The sequence below is a fragment of the Triturus cristatus genome, chromosome 11, assembly GCF_964204655.1.
Source record: "Triturus cristatus chromosome 11, aTriCri1.1, whole genome shotgun sequence".
Lineage (NCBI taxonomy): Eukaryota > Metazoa > Chordata > Amphibia > Caudata > Salamandridae > Triturus > Triturus cristatus.
In genome coordinates, this window is record NC_140594.1 from 29,790,548 (window position 1) to 29,812,598 (window position 22,051).

The 22,051-nt window shown below is 46.7% G+C and overlaps 1 protein-coding gene across 8 annotated transcripts in view; it reads right to left on the reverse strand.

Annotated features, from left to right (window-relative positions):
- Positions 1–22,051, reverse strand: part of RIMBP2 (RIMS binding protein 2) — a 1,529,140-nt gene that overhangs the window by 1,151,279 nt on the left and 355,810 nt on the right. For all 8 annotated transcript variants that reach the window (XM_085633657.1, XM_085633660.1, XM_085633661.1 and 5 more), the window contains exon 5: positions 13,894–14,028. In XM_085633657.1, coding sequence (XP_085489783.1) covers positions 13,894–14,028 — 135 coding nt within the window. The remainder of the gene's footprint in view (positions 1–13,893; positions 14,029–22,051) is intronic.

Genomic DNA, 22,051 nt, shown 5'->3' on the forward strand with positions numbered 1-22,051 from the left:
AGTCACGCATTGCTGGAGTCGTGTCGCAAGCACGACGCAACTCCAGCAATGCTCAGGGGCGCCCTATGCCTAACATGCTGCGTCACTCCTTACGCCTGCTTCAAGCAGGCGCAGGGTTTTGACGCAGCATGGACGTAAAAGTGACTCAGTGAAATCTTGTATATTTCACTGCATCACTTTTACGGGGCTTCCTGCGACGGAACGCCCACCCTGCATACATTAAACCTGACGCAGGTTTAATGTGGCGCAGGGCTTCACAACGTGACGCATCTACCTAGATGCGTCACGTTATAAATGGGCCGCAACTTTTACGCTGCTGCTACGTCACAAAAGTGACGCAACGACGGTGCAAAAGTGACGCAAGTGGCTTTGTAAATCTGCCCCAAAATACTCTTCAGAAGGCAGGAGCCTTGTGTGAATTAAACCGTGAGTGAGGCACATGAGAGAGTGCATTTGTGGGAACGAGGGCGGGGGGCTCAGCACCGGCTGGTGTGTGCTGTGTGCTCACCTGACATGAGCCACCTGTTTATGGTCAGTCACCTGTCACTCAGTTAAAAGCTGCATGATTAACAGAGGGCATTGCCAAGCACTGACCATTGAATTAACCAGCCGGTGCAGAGCCCCCCGCCTGGTTAATTCAATGGTCAGTGCTTGGCAATGCCCTCTGTTAATCATGCAGCTTTTAACTGAGTGACAGGTGACTGACCATAAACAGGTGGCTCATGTCAGGTGAGCACACAGCAGCGTACCAAGAGGGGACAGGGTTAGAAGCAGAGGCGCAACTAGAGCCAAATTTCGGGGGGGGCTGAGCAAAAATTCGGGGGGGGGGCTGAACTTTAAGCAATAGGCAGAGTGGAGCTGCAGGGGCTCTTAGAAGGGGTGAAACAACAGCAAGGCCTCATTAACATGCAAATGGTCTTTTAAAGACCTGTGAAGTGCTCGGGTGCGGCTGCTTTTTTGCCCGGGAAGGTGTCTCATCCCGGACTGCCACGAGTGGGCGGGGGGGGGGGGGTTGGAGCTGAAGCCCTGTGAGTCCAATGGGTGTTGCGCGCCTGGTTAGGAGCCACCCGGGGGCAAAACCCAGAACCCTAAGGGGTGGGCTGGGGCCCCTAGCAGGGGTGCAGTGGATGAATGAGTATCACCCCCACCCCCAACGCCACCTGACCCCGCCCTTCTGCTACTGGGGGTCGTTGAAGGACCCGTCGGTTCTGGTGTTCTCCCAGGAGAGGGAGGTACCAGATTTGCCGAGCAGGTGCATTTGTCTAAAGTCACTATTTTTGAGAGATGTGATCGGCAAATCTTGCCTCTTGCCCTCAAGACTTGTGACGGGGAGTGACGTAAGTCTTCATTTTCAAAGACAGGGTTTTTGATGCGCCTTGTAATACCGATGCAATGGCTGACACCGGCCACACGGTGGCGATAACTCATTACTCTGCTGACATCCAACAGACCAGCAGCCTGCATAAAGGGGTCAGGTGATGACGCTGGACGAGTCGCTGACCCCCGCACTGGAACACTGCAGGGGTCGCCCGTGTGACACCTGTTCCTGTCGAAAAACCAAGCAGGGGAACCTTGTCTGACGAGATCAGACCTCTAAAGCCCCACCTGGGTGAAAGGCTGAGCTGAAGAAATACATTTTTTAAGAAAATGTGAAGATTTTCATTAAAAAGTAATCAAGGGACCTTGGGCCATATGTAGGTAAAACGTGTTTTGCGATTCTGATTTGCAAAATATTTTGCGATTCCCACCTATTCCTTATTTGCGAATCCCAAATTGAGATTCGCAAATAAGGAATACCTTGCCATTCATTCCTACGGGCTAGAAGGCCCATAGGAATGAATAGGAAGACATTCTCAATTTGCGATTCTCAATTAGAGAATCGCAAATTGAGAATGCAATTTCAAGGGTGCAAGGGTGTCAATAGGACACCCTTTTGCACCCCTGAAATAAACATGTGTGCACATGTGGCGCACATACATGCGCTAAGGGCATGTATGTACGCCACATGGCACTTTGAAAAATGCAAAAAAGTGCATTTTTCAAGGAAATAGCAAATTACCACCAACCTGAGGTTGGTGGTAATATGCGATTCCTTAAGCCAAAATTGCACAACTTGGGTGCTTCCTACATTGCATTTAAGGAATCGCAATTTGGGATTCCTTAAATGCATTAGCAAAATAAGGAATCGCAAATTTTGCGATTCCTTATTTTGCGTGTGGGTTTTTGTGTGCTACAAAGCACACTGCCCAAATTGCGATCACAAACGCCGAAATTCGCCGAATTTCGGCATTTGCGATCGCAATTTGGCTTCCTACATATGGCCCCTTGTTCTGAATCGCAGAATGGACCGAAATATTAAGTTAATAAATATTTCTCCCTGCTTCCAGGAAATGTAAAATAAAATCAATCCAAAGTGAAAACAAAAGGGAACAGCTTCCAATCACAGCTCTCAATCCTCGGGCAATAAGGAATGACCTTTAACCTCGAAAGAGCCATCCCATTATGTTGTGAGTTACACGTGCCTCCACACTTCACCCCAGAAATCCACCATAACGCCTGTTATGTTATGCAGACCTGTATAGTGCACTAATCACCAATGAGGGTATCCAGGCGCTTTGCAGGTCGATAAGCGCTGGTCTCCCTGGAGATTATTCAAAGAGGCCGGGTCTTCAGCTCCTTGCAGAACTCAAGAGGTGATGAGGAGCCTCTGAGGGGCTCTGGGAGGTCATCCACGCTTTTGGGGGGATGTATGAGAAAGCGCGGACCCCTGATCTGCTTTTGTGAGTGCGGGGTATGTGTGCCAGTGAGAGTCAGGCTGAGCGGAGGTGTCTGGTGTGTTGGTGGAAGTGTATGCAGCTATTGAGGTAGGCGGATCTATGTTGTGTAGTGCTTTGTTTGTGTGTGAGGAATTTGAATCAAGTGTGTTTCTGTGTGGGAGGCCAGTAAAGTTTCCTGAGGTCTGGTGTCGTGTGGGTGTGGTGCAGTAGCTTGAGGATGAGTCTGGCCCCCACATTCTGGGTGGTTTGGCGTCTCTTCAGGAGCTGTTTGGTGATTCCAGCATATAGTGTGTTGCCTTAGTCAAGTCTGCTGGTTATGAGGGCCTTAGTGGCTGTTTTCCTGGTGTTATCTGGTAGCCACTTGAAGATGTTTTGCAGCACCCTCAGGATATGGAAGCAAGTTGTGATGACGGAGTTGATGGGTTCGTCATGTCGAGCTTTTTCTCTATGATGATTCCTTGGTGTTTTGCTGGTGATGTGGAGATGGGTGTGGGCTCTAGCTCTGTTGGCTACCAAGTGGAGTCCCACGGCGAGGGCTTCTGTCCGAAAATCACGACTTTGTCCTGGTCTGAGTTGGACTTGAGGCAGTTGAAATTCATGCAGGTTGCCACTGAGGTCATGCAGGAGGAGAAGTTGATTCTAGTCCAGGGCGTCTTGTCCGTGCGGGACAGTAATAGTTGTGTGTTATCTGCACAGGCGTGTTGATGGCGTGCATTCTGATGATGTTGGCCAGTGGTGTCATGTATGGTAAAAGGGGTCGTCGGGCTTAGTGAAGATCCTTTGGTGACTCCACAGATGATGTACTTGACTTTCGACTGTAAGGTGTCATGTTGACTTTCTGGGTTCTTTGGGGTAGAAACGAGCAGATCCAGCTGAGGGCGGGTCCTTGGATGTTGGCCTCTGTAGTCTTCTGATCGAGGTGGAGTGGGAGACCTTGTCGAATGCTGCTGAAAGGTCGAGGAGGACAAGGGCTGCGTTACTCCTTGGTCGAGGATAACACTGACGTCATCTGTTGCTGCAATGAGGGTTGTCTCAGGGATGCGGTTGGGTCTTAAGCCTGATTGTGTGGTGTCTATAAGCAGGTGCTTGCCAAGGTAGTCTGTGAGTTGCTTGTTGATTGCTTTTTCCATGACCTTGGTTCGGTACAGTAAGAGGGAGATTGTGTGATAGCATGCTACTTGGGCGGGTCTGAAAATGCTTTCTTTAGGAGTGCATTGACTGGTGCGTGTTTCCAGGCTTCCAGGAAGGTGACGACAGAGTTGCTTAGGATGCGGGTGAGTTTTTCGCTGATTGGGGAGGACTCATGCAAATGGAGTGGGGGTTCGGGTCCACTGGGGCCTGGAGTGTATGCTTCCCATGATGGTAGCTGTCTCTTCTGTGGTCATTGGTTTCCATATGGTCATGGCGTTTCCTGTGTCTTCTGACCCAAGGCTGCTGCAGAAATTGTTGTAGATAGTTGCGATTTTGTTGCTGAAGAAGTCTGATAGGTTGTCACATAGGACTTGAATGGGGATGATGTTGTTGGCGGTGGCTGTTGAGGAGATTAGGTCCTTGATGATTGCGAAGATCCCCTTGCTGCTGTTGGAACTGAGTTGTATGCACTCCGCTATGGCCGCCTTCTTGGTTTCTCTTATTTGCTGGCGGTCGCAATTTAGTGCAGATATAGCTGATCTCGTCAGATTCAATCTGTTGACTCTCCATTTACGTTTTAATTGTTTGCAGTATCTCTTGGTTGATGGGAGTCCCTCTGTAAACTCGTTAGCCTGCTTTTGGATTCTAGTTTGGTGGTTTTGTTTGCTGGGCACCAGCCTGTCGGCGTAGTCTGAGATCCATTTGTCAGAGTTGTTGATGTCTCTGTGCCCGTGTAAATCAAAGAGTAAACCCCGCGTGTTCTCAGTACTCCATTTCTTACCGTGTCTGAGCGGAAAAGTGGTGAATGTGAAATTTGGTGTGAACAAAAACATGGGGTAACTTAGGGCCTTAATGAACGCTTGGAATTTAGTTGTTTCTTGTAATTGCATGTCAATGAATGTTTATGTTTAATCATCATGTTTGATAACATACAAGTTACCCCATGTTTTTGTTTCCACCAAATCTCACATTCAATTTCACGCTATTGCACCACTCCAAGATGGCCGCTATCAACACTTATTCCATCACGACCCCTTTTCAGTTTTTGTCAGGATTCACATTTCCGCTTGTTCATTTGCACGCTTTTTTAAACCGGCATGAGCACTGACACCATTCACCATTGTTTACGGGACAAGGACGTAAGACCACTTTTCCGCTCAGACTCGGTAAGAAATGGAGTACTGAGAACACGTGGGGTTTACTCTTTGATTTACACGGGCACAGAGCACAAACACGCGTAGTGTGCATTTATATAGCTTTTCACTCCAGCACTTCGATCCACTGTTTCTGATTTCACCGATTATTACACGTAGCAGGTAAATACTGTTCATCATATCCTAAGATCTTGTTTATCGCACCCAGTTGCTCACTCACATTGTTTAAACACTGGGAGCACGTTTTTTGCTTGTGTTAATAAGTTCCACAAACACGGTTGACCTACATGTAGTCACCGCGTTCTTTTTTTACACAGACTCTGTTTGTACCTTTTTGAGTTCGCGCACAAATCGGTCTTGTTGCACTTGAAACTTTTTTTTAAATTCGTTTCACAGCACAGCATACTTTCGCATGCAATATATATGTTAACTCGCGGAGTCGAAGACTCTCTTGGATTTCAATATCATGTATCTCATTTTTCAGATATAAGGTTTCCCCTTATGAAGGGCATAGTCCCGAAATGCATAGGGAATTGGAACCCATAACTGTATATGGACTCCACATTTACCAGTGCACGGATATAAAGAAATTGGAAAGATGAACACTGATATAATCCATGTTGACGGAACCATTGTGATGCAGCAATGTAGAAGAATTAAACCCCGAGACATTCGAATTGACAAGTCTACACAGTTATTGAATTTAAAAAAGGAAGAATTTCGGGGACATTGTCCCAATGGAGTGCCGGTTGGGGACACTGTTATTAGTTTAACAGCGCCACCAATATTTGTTCATTTTAACTCCCCAGGGTCAGAGGGAGATACCCACCAGCACCCAAACTAACAAGTGAGATCAGTTTAAAGCATACAGTGAATACCCTTTGCATAATACAGTGTGCCACACGCCTCTTTCTACTTTGAGCCTACTGACCTTAACACCTCCGAGAAAACCTGGGTGACATTAGGTCTTACAGCGGCAAAAAGGGACATTGCACAAAAATGGGGGTCCGACACGCCACCTACATTGTTAAACTGGAAACAAAACCTTGACTGGTGCATGTTTAGAGAAAAGACTGTATACATTGCACGGGGATGTCCAAAAAAGTGTCCTCAATTTGGGGTAACTGGAATGCTTACAGAGGGGATATATGTGAGGCACCTTTGATACCAACAGATGACGAAGACCTCTCTTCTTGAGTCCATGTTATGAAACTGTCTTCAAATGTAGTGCTGAGGTTTATTGTATTTATTTTGCAAGTGATAGATGCGTTGTATTTCTCTACTGCTATGCCGCTGTCTCTTTTAAAAAGAATTAAAAAAAAAAAAAAAACGGGCCAAGGGTGTGTTCGCTGTTTTGCATAGGTCCGGTGATGTGTTGTGTCAGTCCGAGACTCCCTAGGAGGTCGAGGAGTGCAGCTCAGTTGGAGTGATATTCCAGGTGGTAGTTGAGGTTTCTTAGAAGGATGGAGGCTTTGGAATCAATAATGAGAGCGGTGACGGAATCTGCAATGTTGTTGGTGAAGTTTGCTCGTGGTCCTGGTGGGCGGTAGACTAGGGTTAGTTTCAGGGTGAAATTGAAAGAGATTTGTGGTTAGAAGTGCAGGCGCTCCATGTAGGTATCTCGATCTCTGTGGAGGTGGTGCAGTTGATGGTATACTTGAACATTATGGTGGCTCCATCTCTGATTTTGTGTTGGCAGTCTTGTCTTGTAATCTTGTATCCGACTGGGATGGCCATGGCGATGTCAGGAGCCAACGCGGAAGTCAGCCATGCCTCCATAAGGTAGACGAGGCCTGGGGCGTCATTGTCTAATAGATCCCAGCTTTCGGTGGTGTTCTTGCTGAGTGAGTGGGTGAAGAGGATCATGCACGTCAGTGTGTCTTGGGGTGTGTGCATGTGCAGGATGAGTGGGCCATGTGCTGGGTGTTACCAGTGTGGACGTTGGCAGTGCTTGTGTGGCTGGTGGGTTGCTGCATGTGAAGCGGCATTGGGTGCATGAGACAGGTCCTTCTGCATTGTGCGGTCAGCATGGCAGCAGTGTGGAGACTGGTGTCACAAAACAGTGAGAGAGAGAGTGAAAATGGCATAAAAGGTCACAACAAGAGGGAGGGTTGGAGGATAACTGGCACAACAGGTCACAAAATAATGAGAAAAAGAGCACATAAAGATTGCAAAGAGATTACAAACATGTTGTGAAGAACAAGGGAACCCAAATAAGGTTGGTCAGGGACCTTGGGTAATCAGGCATTTCTAAAGACAGTGGTCCATAGACAAGGATTAATGACAGCAAATAATAAATTTAGACTCAATCAGTACTATATTTTACAGCTGTCCAGCCGCACAGGTATTTTTAATATATAATTGCTTAATATACACAAAATTCAGCAAGAAACAAATAAAGTGGGACACTAGCCTGTATCCAACTTAGTGGGAAGGACGTACAACATGAAACAAAAAGGCTCAGGCAGAGTAAATTGTTTGTATGAAACACATTTTGGTAGGACAAACAAATTATAGTGGAGACACCATTACACATAATAAGTATTAAATAAAGAGGTGTATATGGCGTACAACAAGTCAACGGCGTTTCGATCCTTACAAAAGATATAGGATCATCATCAGGACATTAACAATGGTATGCCTGTGTACATTTTGCCTAGATCCAGGTCAGAGTGACTTGGAGGAGGTTTGTTTCAGACAAAGGCCGAGTGGAAGTCCAGGTCAAGTACAAGGAGAGTAAAGGGTGCAGACAGCCGCGGCCGCGGTCTGTGCAGTTGGACGCTGAGTCAGAGTCAACCTAATAAAGGCTGTAACTGCTTAAAGGAGGCGTTTGGAATGTTCGCGCCGCAGAGCGGTCTCAGAATCAGAGTGGCCTATTGCAGTGGGCTGCTGTATATCAGGGACGGAAATCCAGTAACCTGTGAGCTGAGTCTGCGGTCTCTAGTGACACGGAATGGGGTTGAGGCCAATCTGTAAACAACCTCTGTTACAGCATGCCTTGCCTGTCGGGATCAGGGATATGAAGGGATACACAGCAGCCCACTGCAATAAGACACTCTGATTTCAAGGCCACTCTGCGGCGCAAACATATCAAACGCCTCCTTTAAGCAGTTACAACCTTTATTAGGTCGACTCTGACCCAGCATCCAACTGGGGCCTGAACTTGTGACTTTGACTCGGACCGGCGTGACCAGATAACCACAGTAGGGGCTTTGTGCTTTTAGGCACTATATTCACTTAAATCGTTAAAATTGCACAGCTTTGGTTCTACTAATTGGGTTTGTGTCATTTTGGTCTCAAATAATTGATTACATTTTACTTTATTTTTCTAAATCTGTGTGGTATGTTTCTTGTGTTGTGTTTTCACTTTACTACCGTTCTGAACTGCTGCATAATTACTTTTCACAAGCCTGGCTGTTTTCTTCCAAGCTACCAGAGGGTTAAGCACAGATTAATGTGCGTTTTGCTTGTGTTTCACCCTGACAGAGACTGAGGTTCCTGCCTGAGAAGGGCTCCACCCCTCTCCACCTCTCAAACAGTAACTCAGTTTCCAATAATCTTTTAAATGTAGTTTATATGGACTGTAACATTTTAATAAACTTGTTTTATAATAATTGTAAATTATAATTGTTTATTGTTGCATTTTTTTCTTTACATAAAATGTGATAGGATTTTAGGATTTAAGAGGAACGCCGTTATTTGTTTATTTTTATCCATTTAGGATTTAAGTGAAACGTCGCCATTTGTTCTTTATTTGTATCCAGTGCTAAAGTGGCACTATATTTCTATCCTCAGATTTCTCCTATACTAAATAAAAGATTTTCTATATGTTGCTTTCATTAGTATAGGTAGGAGGCACTGTTGTTCGATTTTCTTAATGCCCAGATGGATTCAGCTGTTGACAACATCTAGCTTGAGGGGTGACTTGGAACCTTGGTCACTGCACCCCAAGCCTTGCTGCTATCACCTTCCGCTTAATTAGTTGTTTTTTTTTACCTCCTTTCACAGGTTCACAGCTAAATAATAGCCTCTTGTAAAGGGGTGAATTGCTTTATGCAGAGTTAAACCTCTCGGTGAGAGGGTATCAAGGTACAGAGAGGAAGGTACACCCCCTTGAGAGTACCCACTGGGTTGGTGCTACTGCTGGAAGTAAGTCTAGGCCAGAAGAGGTCCTTTTAAACAAGGCCCATGCCACAGACGCAGCAGTGGCACACCTAGAGTACACCCACAGGAAGCCCGCGTTCTTCCTTAGGATGCCAGGCATGCTGTGCCCACATCCTGACTCAGACTTTCCAGATGCTCTACTGGATGTTGTGGCCAAATCTTTCAGGGATACCAAAAACACATGGACCAGGAAGAATTCAACGTCTATCAGACCAAACCTTTATATGAGCGCCCGCCCCCATAATCGATTAAAAATACAGGAAACCCAGATGTCCACCAGCCAGTCCATGCCCAGGGAGGTGACATCACAAGCGCAACTCTTTATCTTGGTATGCTTCCTGCCCTAGGACCGTCTGTCATTCCACTGAGATCAGCATAAAGGGCTGTAAAGATTACAGAACAGCGGTTCTACCATCCTACAGCCTCAGAGCGGGACCTGTTGCCTCTGAGCTTCAGCTCCAGTAGTAAAAAAGGCGAAGAAATGAACAGCAAAGAGCAGGATTACACTGGCAAACTTTTTAAAATACAGAATCTCTTTCAGGTCATGAATCTTCCATGTGCAGCTCTTTCTTCATACAGGGTCTTAGGATCCCAGCCCCTCTGAATGTGTCCTTTGTCCATGCAGGAGCACCCCCAAATGACGCACCTGCCACATGTCAGGGGTCTCTGATAAACACCGCCGGTCCATCTCTTCCAAGAACATCACAGATCCTAGTTACGTAAACTCATCGCTCCATGTTGGAGAAGCCTCAGTGCCTGTGGTGGTCCCTGTGTCTCTTTGGGTCCAACATTGGCCCTGCTTGCGGAGGCTGTTAGCTACAGCGGGCTCGAGAAACCTCTTCCTACCGCGCCACAGACAGTTCTGGCCTCCTGGGTCTTCTCCACGTGGGAGTCACACCCTTATTATGGACGTTTAATTTTACGCCCATAGTGGTCATCCTGTACTGAACGTTCTCAATCTCTCACATTTGGAAACTGGAAGATCTAATGCATAATGAACATGAAGCTACTCCTCTCCAACTCCGACATCTGAGCTGTCACTCAATCTATAATGCCCCCCTAGGCTGACTTGTATGTATTGTAAACGAAAAGATAGACCACATTGCAACCCAAGTGATTGCCGGGGGCTGGGACTTTAGCAAGCTTTCCACCCATCGCATTTGTTCTTTTATTGTGGTGAACCAAGTGAGGATGGTACCCCAGACACGGCTAGCATCGCCATACGGTCAAAGCTGCACCTCACTGGAAAGGCCCAACAAGGTAGAAAGTGGTCTGAATTTTCTGGAGGTCTCATCTGGATGCGGTCTTGCAGTTTGAGCTGGATTGATCCCAGTGGGGAAGCACCAAGACTAATTTACATGATTTCTCCCTGTCTGATGAGGTGAAGCATGCACAAAAAACAATGGATTGGAATGCAGCATGAGAGATTCGAAAAGGCTGCATTCATTGCATACTTTTCATCCATCCTTTTTTGCTGTTACAATGTGCAGCCTTTAGTGAAACAGGTGTTCCCAGACAAATGTTCAATGCTCACTTTCAAATTGGATCCAGGCTCTCCCTGACTGGAAAGGCATGACAAGGCTCAGACAGGTCTGCGGTCGCTTGTGTCCCTGTTAGGAGGGGACGTGGGAGGCTGGACTGTTCTCATTGGAGCAGGACCAAGACTAGACTGTTCTCATTGGAGCAGGTGCAAGACTGGACAGTATCATTGGAGCAGGACCAAGACTGGACTGTTCTCATTGGAGCAGGTGCAAGACTGGACTGCTCTCATTGGAGCAGGTGCAAGACTGGGCGGTATTATTGGAGCAGGAGCAAGACTGGACTGTTCTCATTGGAGCAGGACCAAGACTGGGCGGTATGATTGGAGCAGGACCAAGACGTGACTGTTCTTATTGGAGCAGGTGCAAGACTGGACTGTTCTCATTGGAGCAGGTGCAAGACTGGACGGTATCATTGCAGCAGGACCAAGACTTGACTGTTCTCATTGGAGCAGGACCAAGACTTGTCTGTTCTCATTGGGGCAGGACCAAGACTTGACTGTTCTCATTGGAGGAGGTGCTAGACTGGACTGTTCTCATTGGAGCAGGACCAAGACTGGTTTGCATATAGTTATACCTTTTCTGAAGAGGCACAGTGGTCAAAAAGACACCAAGCACAGGAATGTGACCGAGCAGTTGTTAGTGGTTGAAACTTATGCAAGCATTCTATCCATCAGGTTGTGTTGCTTTACTGTGGTGCCATATGTGTGACAGGTTTGCCCCAACAGGGGTTCTCTGCCCTCTGGCCATAGAATCCAAACTGCACTGCTCTGATGAGACCCCACCGAACAGAAATCAGTCTGGAGTTACTTGTGTTCCCTCTCAGCGGGGGCGTGGGCCGATACTCCAGGGTGAACTGTTTCGATTGGAGTAGCACCAAAACTGATTTGCATATGGTTCCTTCCTGTCTGGAGTGGCACAGTGTGCGAAAAATTAATAACTGGAATACGGCCCAAAGCAGCCATTGGCTGAGACTTTTGCAATCATTCTATTACCTTTTGCTGATTTAACGCCCCCCCCCACACAAGTCCACAAAATCTTGTCTTTTCCATAAATGTCAGGATTCACAGTCCCTGTGGCATAGCTTATTTCCAATAGCTGTGCTCAGGAGACACCATGTGCAATCTATTCTGAAGCTATTTCATTGGCTTCTAGTCAGAGAAAGAAGCTGTTTCACAGGACTGGGGCCAGACGTATGAAGCGGCCAGGTCACAACATAGGGCTCCATGTGCTCATCAGTGTGACCCGTCACTGCTCCAAACTTCACTGGGTGTATCAGTCCAGCACAGTGCAAAATCTGTGAACAAAGTATGGATGAGGGAGTATCTGGTGGTGCCTCTAATTGGAAATGGCTCAGAATGGAAGATTCTCTTCCACAGTGTCCCTTATTGCACCCCACATGCTATAGAAGGATGGGTTGGGGATCACAATGCACAGACAAAGCACATCTTGAAAGTGTTTACAAGGGGAGCAGGAAGCTCTCATAGCCTCTTTGGAAGATGAGTGATATGGACAGATTGCCACCTATTCAATGCTTTTGAGGGAGTGTTATCCAATACATTGCTATATTTCCTTGTGAGTCGCAAGACGCTGGAGGCCGCCACCTTACCACACACTGCCTCTTGTGTCTCCCCGTGCATCTGGAGATGTTCAGGAACCTCACATCCAATCTAACCTCATTTCTTGTGTTTCACGAAAATTTCATTCAGGAAGTAAAATTACGTCTAAGCCAGGACCAGTGTAAACACTGAATTGTCCTTGCCCAAAACATATTTTCTTTGTATGTATCAAATCTTAGTGCAGAGTCTGTGCCCGCGCCACTGATTCCAGTTCAGCGGATTACCCCTTTCTCACCTACAGTTTACCTGAATTGCTCAGTAATACTCATTTTCCTACTCACTGTCTCAACCAATGGAAGAATGTCTTTGTTTCAGTACATTTCTGTATGTTTTTTCTTTCCCCGCTTTCTCATGCCTTCTGGTGCCTTCATTTTTAGTTCTGGTGTGGCAGCACAGCTGTCGCCGGACCTTATGTGAGCAACAGAAAAAGAGTTTGCAGACGTACTATGGGAGACGGCCCCAGGCTCCGCCCACATGTTGGTTTGCTTGAGTAGGGCATTTGATTGGGTGTAAGTGTTGTGCTTTCACTGAAAAAGAGTGCTCGTACTGAACTTTGCGCATACTGCAAGGCTGATTGGGTTATAGTGGCAGCCAATTATCAAGACTACAGACCTGATCTGTTTATACTGAAAAGGTACAACAAAGGCAGTCGGCCTGACATACTTCTTGTGGAAAGCATATGCTAAAGTCAATCAGCGTTTTTGGGTGGATTGCTATTACTCTGTATGAATGCTTGCAGAGAGGCTTTTTTGTGATAATACATTTCACAGATTACTGTAGGAGACAAGGGATTTGCGGTTGGTTACCCCTCTAATAAACTGTGGGGGTAGAAGATGGGCTCAGTAACAATCCTTCTTAGGTCCTCTTTGGAAATATAGCATCGTATTTAGGGTTTGGTGAATGGAATACTCATCACAAGCATGGGGGAGTTCTAAACTGCTGTATTACAGGAGCATCATAGCCTACGGAAGCTGCAAAAACGTCCTTTCACATCTTGACATAATCCATGACTGGGACATGAGCAAATTCCAAATGCGACCCGCAGCTGGGCAGACTGCCCAGTTCTGGCCACAGACATATCAGCCTTCCTTAACTCTAACTGGAATTATCAAAGGATTTACCAAGGGCTATACATTAAAAAATAGCAGCCAGTCCTGCTAATCCTTGCATCGCTCAAAGACCTCACTTGGGGTCCTTCCCCATACACAATAACAGTCAACACACCATGTGATTGTAAGGAAAGTGTCCAGCCTCCTCATTGACACCCTCAAGACACCACCGCAGCAACAGCAGTCAATGCGCCCTGTGAGTGCCTGGGTAAGGGCAACCTTTGTTCCTAGACCCTCAAGAAAGCCCTCTGTCCCTGGTACTGCCACAATAACACAACTCAACAAGTGATTGGCGCAAATAAACACCTTAGCTGTTGTCCTTCGAGCAAAGGCTCATGTATGTTTCCCTCTGACAAGCACTAGAGAAGCCAACAAAGCAGCGAACACAAGACGTGACTCACCTTGTTGGATGAGAAGATGTTCTTGGGAGCTCCAGGGGAAATGAAGGCCAGCTGCCGCTGAAGCCAGAGAAGCTCCTTTTGTGACTGTTTCAGCAGCTGCTCTACGTCACTCGGCCTCTGCCCCGTCAACCCTTCCTGTGGAACAAAAAGTGTCGTCATCAGTGGTGGACATTCCAAGTCCGCCAAGAGTCTCATGCAAGTTTCAGCAGCTGCTCTACGTCACTCGGCCTCTGCCCCGTCAACCCTTCCTGTGGAACAAAAAGTGTCGTCATCAGTGGTGGACATTCCAAGTCAGCCAAGAGTCTCATGCAAGTTTCAGCAGTTACTCAACGTCACTCGGCCTCTGCCCCGTCAACCCTTCCTGTGGAACAAAATGTGTCGTCATCAGTGGTGGACATTCCAAGTCAGCCAAGAGTCTCATGCAAGTTTCAGCAGTTACTCAACGTCACTCAGCCTCTGCCCCGTCAACCCTTCCTGCGGAACAAAAAGTGTCATCATCAGTGGTGGACATTCCAAGGCAGCGGAAGAGGTTCATGCAAACCTTCATTACCACGGACCAGAAACTTCACGCCCAGGGCCCAGGACGATGCCGTGCTATTCTTGCACTCTGATTGGTCAGAACCCAAGGATTCTGTGCCTGATCCACTATTCTATGAGCTCGTTATCGGGTCCTTAGGGTCCCACACCAGTATTCATCAGAACTGTTAGTGGGCCTCTGGGTAGGGTTTTGTATGAGGAAGAAATACAACCCGCATGAGTTAGGCCACTGATTCGCTTCCTTCCCTGGATTCTCCATATGTTCAGAAACAGTCTCCCTCTAGTGTTGCAGTCTTTGCAGTCACAATGCCCCAAAACCAAATCAAAATGCTTCAAAAGGGGCTTCAAACCGATTGGCCCCTCTCGGTTGCAACAAGAATCCTTAGTTAAAAGGAAAGGACATTGAAAAGGGCAAATCTGTACTTGATTGCGGGCTCCATGCATGTACCATTAGGATAAATAAATGCCCTTTTCAAATGTAAGTGGTGCTCGAAAGATGAACATGTGGCGCCCCACCACACACAATGATATAATAGAACTGGGGCCCAACACAATTGCAAACATTTGGACTTCATCCTACTATCCTACCAATGAAGGAAGAGAGCCTGGGCACTGGACCCTATAAGAAGTCTGAATTCCATATAATATCCAAGTCTGGAGATGCACAATAGTGCTACTCCCCATAAACTGCTGCACGAACCTGCAAACTAGGTTTATCTCTCCATCTAGACATGCCCATGTGTTCTCCATGTGTGTAAATATCCTGTCTCTGTAGGTTAGTAAACCATTACTTTTCTCCAACTACGAGCCTGATGTACGAACGCTTCTTGCTGTCGCAAACGCTGCAATTTACAAAATCACATGCGCTTGACCCCAAACAAATGATATGGGGACGTGCCCTAGTTTCTCTTAGTTGAAAGGTAGACACGGGTGATCTCTGGAGATCGATAAAGTATTCCCTCTTAACTATTGATTGCATCCTGGGCAGTGAGCTACAATATTCCTCAGAGAAGCCACTGGACAAGAGCACCCAGTCTGTCCTACAATCAGCATCCAAGGACATTGACCCTGATGCTTCGGGCACGCACCTAGGAGGTGAGAAAGGCGTCGGAGGTGGGTGCCACCCATGGTGAGAGGAGCAGAGACCCTGGTGTTACCTGCTGTGACAGGAGAGAAAGCCAAGACTCCTACTGGTGAGGCTTGTGGATTCTGGCTGTGATGTCACAGATTAGGCAACAGAAGACCGGCCCATCGTACTACTGGGATGGTGTAGAGCGTGCCATTTTGGGGGCTGCATGTCCACAACGGAAGGGCTTGACTGCCAGGCCAGTGTTCAGGTTTAGGGTACAGATCCTGAGCTGAAAGATGTGGGTGGAATGTCCTTAGGTATCGAAGGAAGGTACTTGCACACCCTTGGTGTTATCTTAAAGTTCGACAATTGAATATTGTTTAGTGTGCGACCGGGGTAACGCTGTCTGATCCATCAGTGTGATGCTACAAAGAGTGAGAAGAGTTACTCTCCCGGTGAACGTCCCCTGATGGCACAGCGGGTCTCCAACTAGGAGGGTAATCCACTTCTATACAATAAATGAGCAGCTGTTCGACATGGAAGTAACATTTTTTATCAAAACACACAAGATGATGGACGGAATGTTGCACATCTGTAAAACATTCACCCCCAGTCACAGATCTGGCATAAATCCATCGTTATTTTGCTCACCACGCCACCCCAGTTCAGACATGGCCATATGCAAATCAGTATTGACCCTGTGCCTCATGGGAACAGTCCAGCCCGAACTGCCAAGCCATGTCTTCCCTGGACCGGAATCAAGCATCCGGGGACCAGTTTCGGGCTAACAGCCTTCTTCAGCCAGGATAGCTTGACTCCAGTAGCGTAGTGAGCAAGGAACCCATGTCTGGGCATACCCTTCCCACACAGGGCGAACAGCAAAACACACAATATGGAACTGGAATGGCATGGTGAGCAAAAAAACGATGGATTTATCCCCAGATCTCTGTACTAGGGTGAATGTATGACATTGTTCTGCATTCTGTCCATCAACTGTTGTTTTTGCATTTGTCACCCCGAGTGGGACGGGTATGCTCAGACGTGAGTCCCGTGCTCTCCATGCCACTGGAATCAAGCTATCCTGGCTGAAGAGGGGTGAAACCCCAAAACCGGTCCTAGGATGCTTGTTTCCAGTCCAGGGAGGACCTGGCTTGGCAGTTTGGGCTGGACTGTTCCCATGAGGCACAGGGTCAAGACTGATTTGCATACGGCTGGGTTCAAACTGGAATGGCATGGCGAGCAAAAAAACGATGGATTTAGGCCCAGATCTCTGTACTGGGGTGAATGTATGACATTGTTCTGCATTCTGTCCATCAATAGTTCTTTTTGCAGTGACATTTTATATTCCATAATGATTTGTAATTTGTAATAGGTCCTTCAGAAGAAATACGGTTCAAACCCAATGGTCCATCAAACCCAATGCATTTCGGGTAGAACCCTTCATCAGGGATAACTTATGTCTATAAAGACACTGAAAAGGAGACTGCACTTATAAGACTGGACTCATAGAGAGCACTGACATAAAAATATTAACACAAATATGAATACAAAATCGGTCTTGAGTGCCCCAGTGGCGTGGCCAGAAATCAAACGCATGCTTGAAAGTCTTGTGCGAGCAGGCCCTCTGTGAAGGAGTCGAAAGTGCAGCGAGACAATGTGACCATACAATCGAGTAGCGAATCCGCGGCTTAAACGGTGGCTGAAACAGTGAGGCGTGATGGTTATATCAGTACATTTTAATATATGAAGCCTTGCTAGAGTTAGGAGCTAACGTGCTGGGGTGGAGGCTGTTTTATGCAGGTGGGACTCTTGTGAGTGGACCCTCTGTAAAGGATTGAAAGGTGCATCGAGAAAATGTGGCAATACAACTGGGTAGTGAATCGGCAGCTAAAATAATGAGGCATACTAGTTACTGGTAAATGGAATGCACAATGTCTTGCTCGAGCTATAAACAAACGTATGGCAGTTCTATGCGGGCGGGACGTGATATCGCGGTTCCGTCATTGCAGCATTACTAAAGTGCGGCCGAAAACCATGGGGCGATGTGGTTCCACCAGTGGACTTAAAATGCCATACCATGGTGAGAAAATACACGAACTTGCAGAGAGCGCAACACATGCTTAGATGCTAACCGCAGTTCCGACATGGCAGAATATCGTCACACCAGTACGGGGCATCACCGAAAACTTGATAATGTGCTACAAGTGAACATGCAAAGAATACAGGGGCATATCATCAAGCCCCGGAGATAATCAGCAAGGTCACGCTATCGCGTGAATCCTTGCATTATCGCCCTTTCCCCCAACGCCCATCTTTGCATCTCTAATGAGATGCAAAGTGGGCGTTCCTGCCCTGACATAACTGGAGAAATTTCGCTAAGCGACATTTCTCCAATTATCAATGGGCACGCTAACCTGCAGAGCGACAAGCAAAGTAGAGATAACCTCTGTTATCGCTACTTTCCTTACGCCTGCTTCAAGACTGACTTAGCCATGATATCCTATGTAAGGTGGATATCATGGCTAAGTATACTTTGCCCTATCAGCAAGCTTTCGCCAAACCTTGTGCGATTATCGCTGTATTTCCAGCGATAATTGCACAATTGGCAGCTTGCGCTCTGAATTTTATCGCTTTGGAGATGAGCGCTGCTGATAGCACGCTATCTCCGCGATAAAATTCAGAGTTGGCCGGCGATAATTATCTTTGCGCTAAGAGCGCCGAGCGATAATTATCGCATGGCCTTGATGATATGCCCCACAGATAGTTGTAAGTGTTGGTTCTAACCGCGGTTCCGACAGTGCTCTGCTTCAAAACTGGCCCCCAGTGACAAAACCAGCCCCCAAGGCCACAAAACCGCCCCCCACCCCTCCGGCTCACCGGGGGAAACGCCCGGTGCCCGCTATGGCCAGTCCGGCTCTGCATGGGGGAGCGGGATTGGTTGCTCTTTCCCCACTCAAGCTGGAGGCTTAACAGTCAATTAGCAGAGTTTACTGTGCTGTATGTCGCCCCCATTCCTGCTTGCAGCACCCCAAAGCTGTGATTTTTGTGAGTCTAAAGCTCCCCTGGCTGTTTGTTCATCAAGACGGCTTGTTAAAGCAGCTGAGATGTCTACACACAAGTTAGCTTATTTTCCATTAATACGCGCTCTCTTAATAATACAATTGAATTCTCAGGCTTTATTCAGTCCTATAATCCTGGCTGTGCTTTTGTAACTGAAACTTGGGCACGGAATTTTTAAAATCCCAACGTAGCACAGGCGTAATCTGCAGGGTACAATATCTTGTATCAGGGTCGCAGGAACAAGCTGGAGGGGAGGAGGAACTTACAGTACTTTTCTGTAGCAAAGTTCATGGTAGTATTTCGCATCTCATGTGTGTGAAGCTATTTCTTTTGACTTAAAAATTCTTGACACTTTTCTCTTTTCTGTCCCGCTCATTTATCGCCCACCCGGACCAAGAGCTGACTTTACTTCTTTAATTTCTACACCGAAATCAAATGTTACTACTTTGGGTACGGCAGGTTTCATCTTGAAATGTCCTCTTGTTCCCTTATCGACAGTAGGACCACCTTTGGTTTCTGCGATTGGTCGATTCCCGACTCATCGGGCTGGTCATGCTCTTGGTGGCATCTTCACTAATAATTCTCTACTCCGGGTTGGTAGAGCGCTTCTCTATTTGATCTGATCGCAGCGCTATTGGTTTATCTCTCACTTTGCCTTCCTCTAAGAACTCTCTCAACGCTCCTCCTTTGACGGCCAAGATTAGGGATTGGAACAACGTGAAGCCGAGCATGTTCAATCTGGTCTTGATGTCTAGTTCTTGGATTTCTCACCACCGTTCAGCTGTAGCAGCCGCCACCAGGACTGGCTTACGACGGTCTCTGACATGGCTGCCCCACTTAAAACTGTGACTAAACAACTGTCTAGACCATTGACTCCCTGGCTCTCAGATAATCTTAGACTGCTGAGACAATCGTGTCGCTCGCAACCACGAAAATGGCGCTCTGCATCCACAGGAAAAAGCGACCTAAAGGCCCTTAATCTGTGATTACAAACACACAATTTTTGAGGGAAAATCTACATTTTGTTTCTCTAGGATAAATAAAAGGCACTTCTTGAAATAGTGAATAAACTCTAAAAATCCGTTTAACATGGATTTATCACAATCGTTTTTCGATGATCTGGCTCTAGTTTCCCGAAATAAGATTTGTAGCTTCTCTTTGGAATTTTCCAACACTCAGAGAAACTTGTGCAATTTAGAGACCATCTCTAATTTTTTAGCAGAGGTTAAAATTAATAATTTGTCCTCTTTTTCGTCATTTTGTATCCCTGAAGTGACATAGATTATTCCTAATTTCTCAAATGAGGGCATTCATAGTGACTATTGAGTTTGCATCCCCTATGGATCCGTTCTCACCAAAGATTTTCTGGTCTCTAATGCTGTTGCTGCCCAACTGACGCCGACACTCAATTCTGTGATTAAATGTGGCTGTTCTCCGAAGACCCGGAAGGAAGCAATGGAGATTCCTGTGACTAAAATAGCAAATCTGAAATCTAAAGATTTAAAACAGTACAGTCCCGTTTCCTTGCTACTGTTACCTGCTAATTTTCTGGAAAAACACACAAAACGAGATCTGGTGCCCATGATTGACGGCCATCAGTGATCCGCTGCACCCTTCTCAAGCTGGCTTCAGAAGTGGGCACAGTGCTGAGTCTGTGCTGGTGGCAGCGGTGGGCAACATCAGATCAACAGTAGAGGCGGGTGAGGCTGCGGTACTCACTATGTTAGATTTGCCCGCAGCCTTTGATACAGCGCCTCCTTCCCTTCTGATATCTCGCCTTTCTCAGTTTGAGATTAAAGACACAGACCTTATTCTACTGCGTTCTTTTTTACCTGGAAGGACCCGTCTTACAGATGTGGACCGTTTACTTCTAAAGGCATCTCTCTACCTTGTGGGGTGCCGCAGGGCTCGTCTCTTAATCCAACCTTGTTTAATTTGGGCAGCTCATCCTCAGTCAAGCTCATTCAATCTTTTGGCTTTAGCGTGCCATCCTACGCTGAGGATGCTGAGATCATTGTAGCGGGCACAGATGATGTCCATTTAGCTGTCCAGGACTTTAAAAACTGTGCGCTGGCTATCAGTGATTGGATGAAGGAATGTCTTTTTAAATTAAATACTGAGAAAGCTCAGATACTTATTTTTGTTCGTCACCACTCTATTTGGTTTAACAAATGGTGGCGTCTGCTTTCGTCACCCCCCCGTCTGGCTAAGTTGACAAAAAACTCGTGAAGGCTATTTTATGAAAATCTTTCTTCTGATTCCCAAGTGACCCGGACTGCCTCTTCTTGTTTAAAGATCATTCGATCTCAGAAGGAAATTACTCTCCTCATGCTGGAGGCGACGCGGAAGTCAGTCATCATCGCACTGATCTTCTCAAGGCTGGACTATAGCAGTGCCCTGTATCGTGCCATCAGTCAGGGCTCTTTAATCACATTGCCACAATGCAGCTGCTGGGCTAATCATGACATTTCTTCCCATTGGTCGCTCTCTGAGGAGCTCATGACATTTCATTGGCTCCCAGGGAGGAAGAGAACTTCTTTCAAAGCCCTGTGCATTTAGCACCGAGCTTTACATAATCGCGGCACACGATTGTTTAGGTCTAAGTTTCATAAGTACCTTCCTACAAGGGGTTCCTCTCGGCACAGAGCAGACGGTTCATAAAACCGAGATTTCGTAGGCCAAGATGAGGAAACAGGGGGCATATTAACAAGGAATAGGGAAAATTAACGCTAAGGGCGCTCAGCGTTAATTTTTTTAACGCCCGCTATCGCTGGATAATATCGCCTGGTTATCGCGTTATTAACAACGCTAACCGCGTAGACGATAAAAAATCCAGCGATAGCGGCATTTTGGGAGGTTATCGCTGGTAATGCAGCGATAAAACTACAAGGATAGGGATATCCTTGTTGATAGCCCATGGTGGATTTAGCCATGTCATCCACCTCCCATTGGATATCATGGCTAAGTCTGAAAATTAGCAGACGTAAAAAATCAGCGTTCACCGTGGTTAGCGCTGCTTTTTTTGTCTCTAACAGGGTTAGCGTGAAGCTTGATAATAGGAGAAATGTCGCTTAGCGACATTTCTCCTATTATTTTGCTCTGGAACGCCCCCTTTGCATCTCATTAGAGATGCAAGGGGAAGCGTAGTGAAAAAGGGTGCTAACATGCGATTTTGCATGTTAGCACCCTGTAGTTGCTAGGGCGATATTTTTATCTCCGCTTCTTTGGCTTTTAAAGCCAAAAAAGCGGAGATAAAGCCCTTGTTAATATGCCCCATAGTCCTTTGTCTGTGCCACAGCCAAACTTTAGAATTCACTCCCTCGGCGTATCTCTGAAAGAGACAACCATCTTCTGCTTAGGAAAAACCTCAAAACTCGGCTCTTCTCTCGTTAGTTTGGCTTTAGCTCTGCTGGCATTTCTGTCTTCAGGTTCTTCAGCTGGGCTGTTTTCGGGTCTAGCGCCTTGACGTCCTAGGGTATTTGTGTGCTGTAT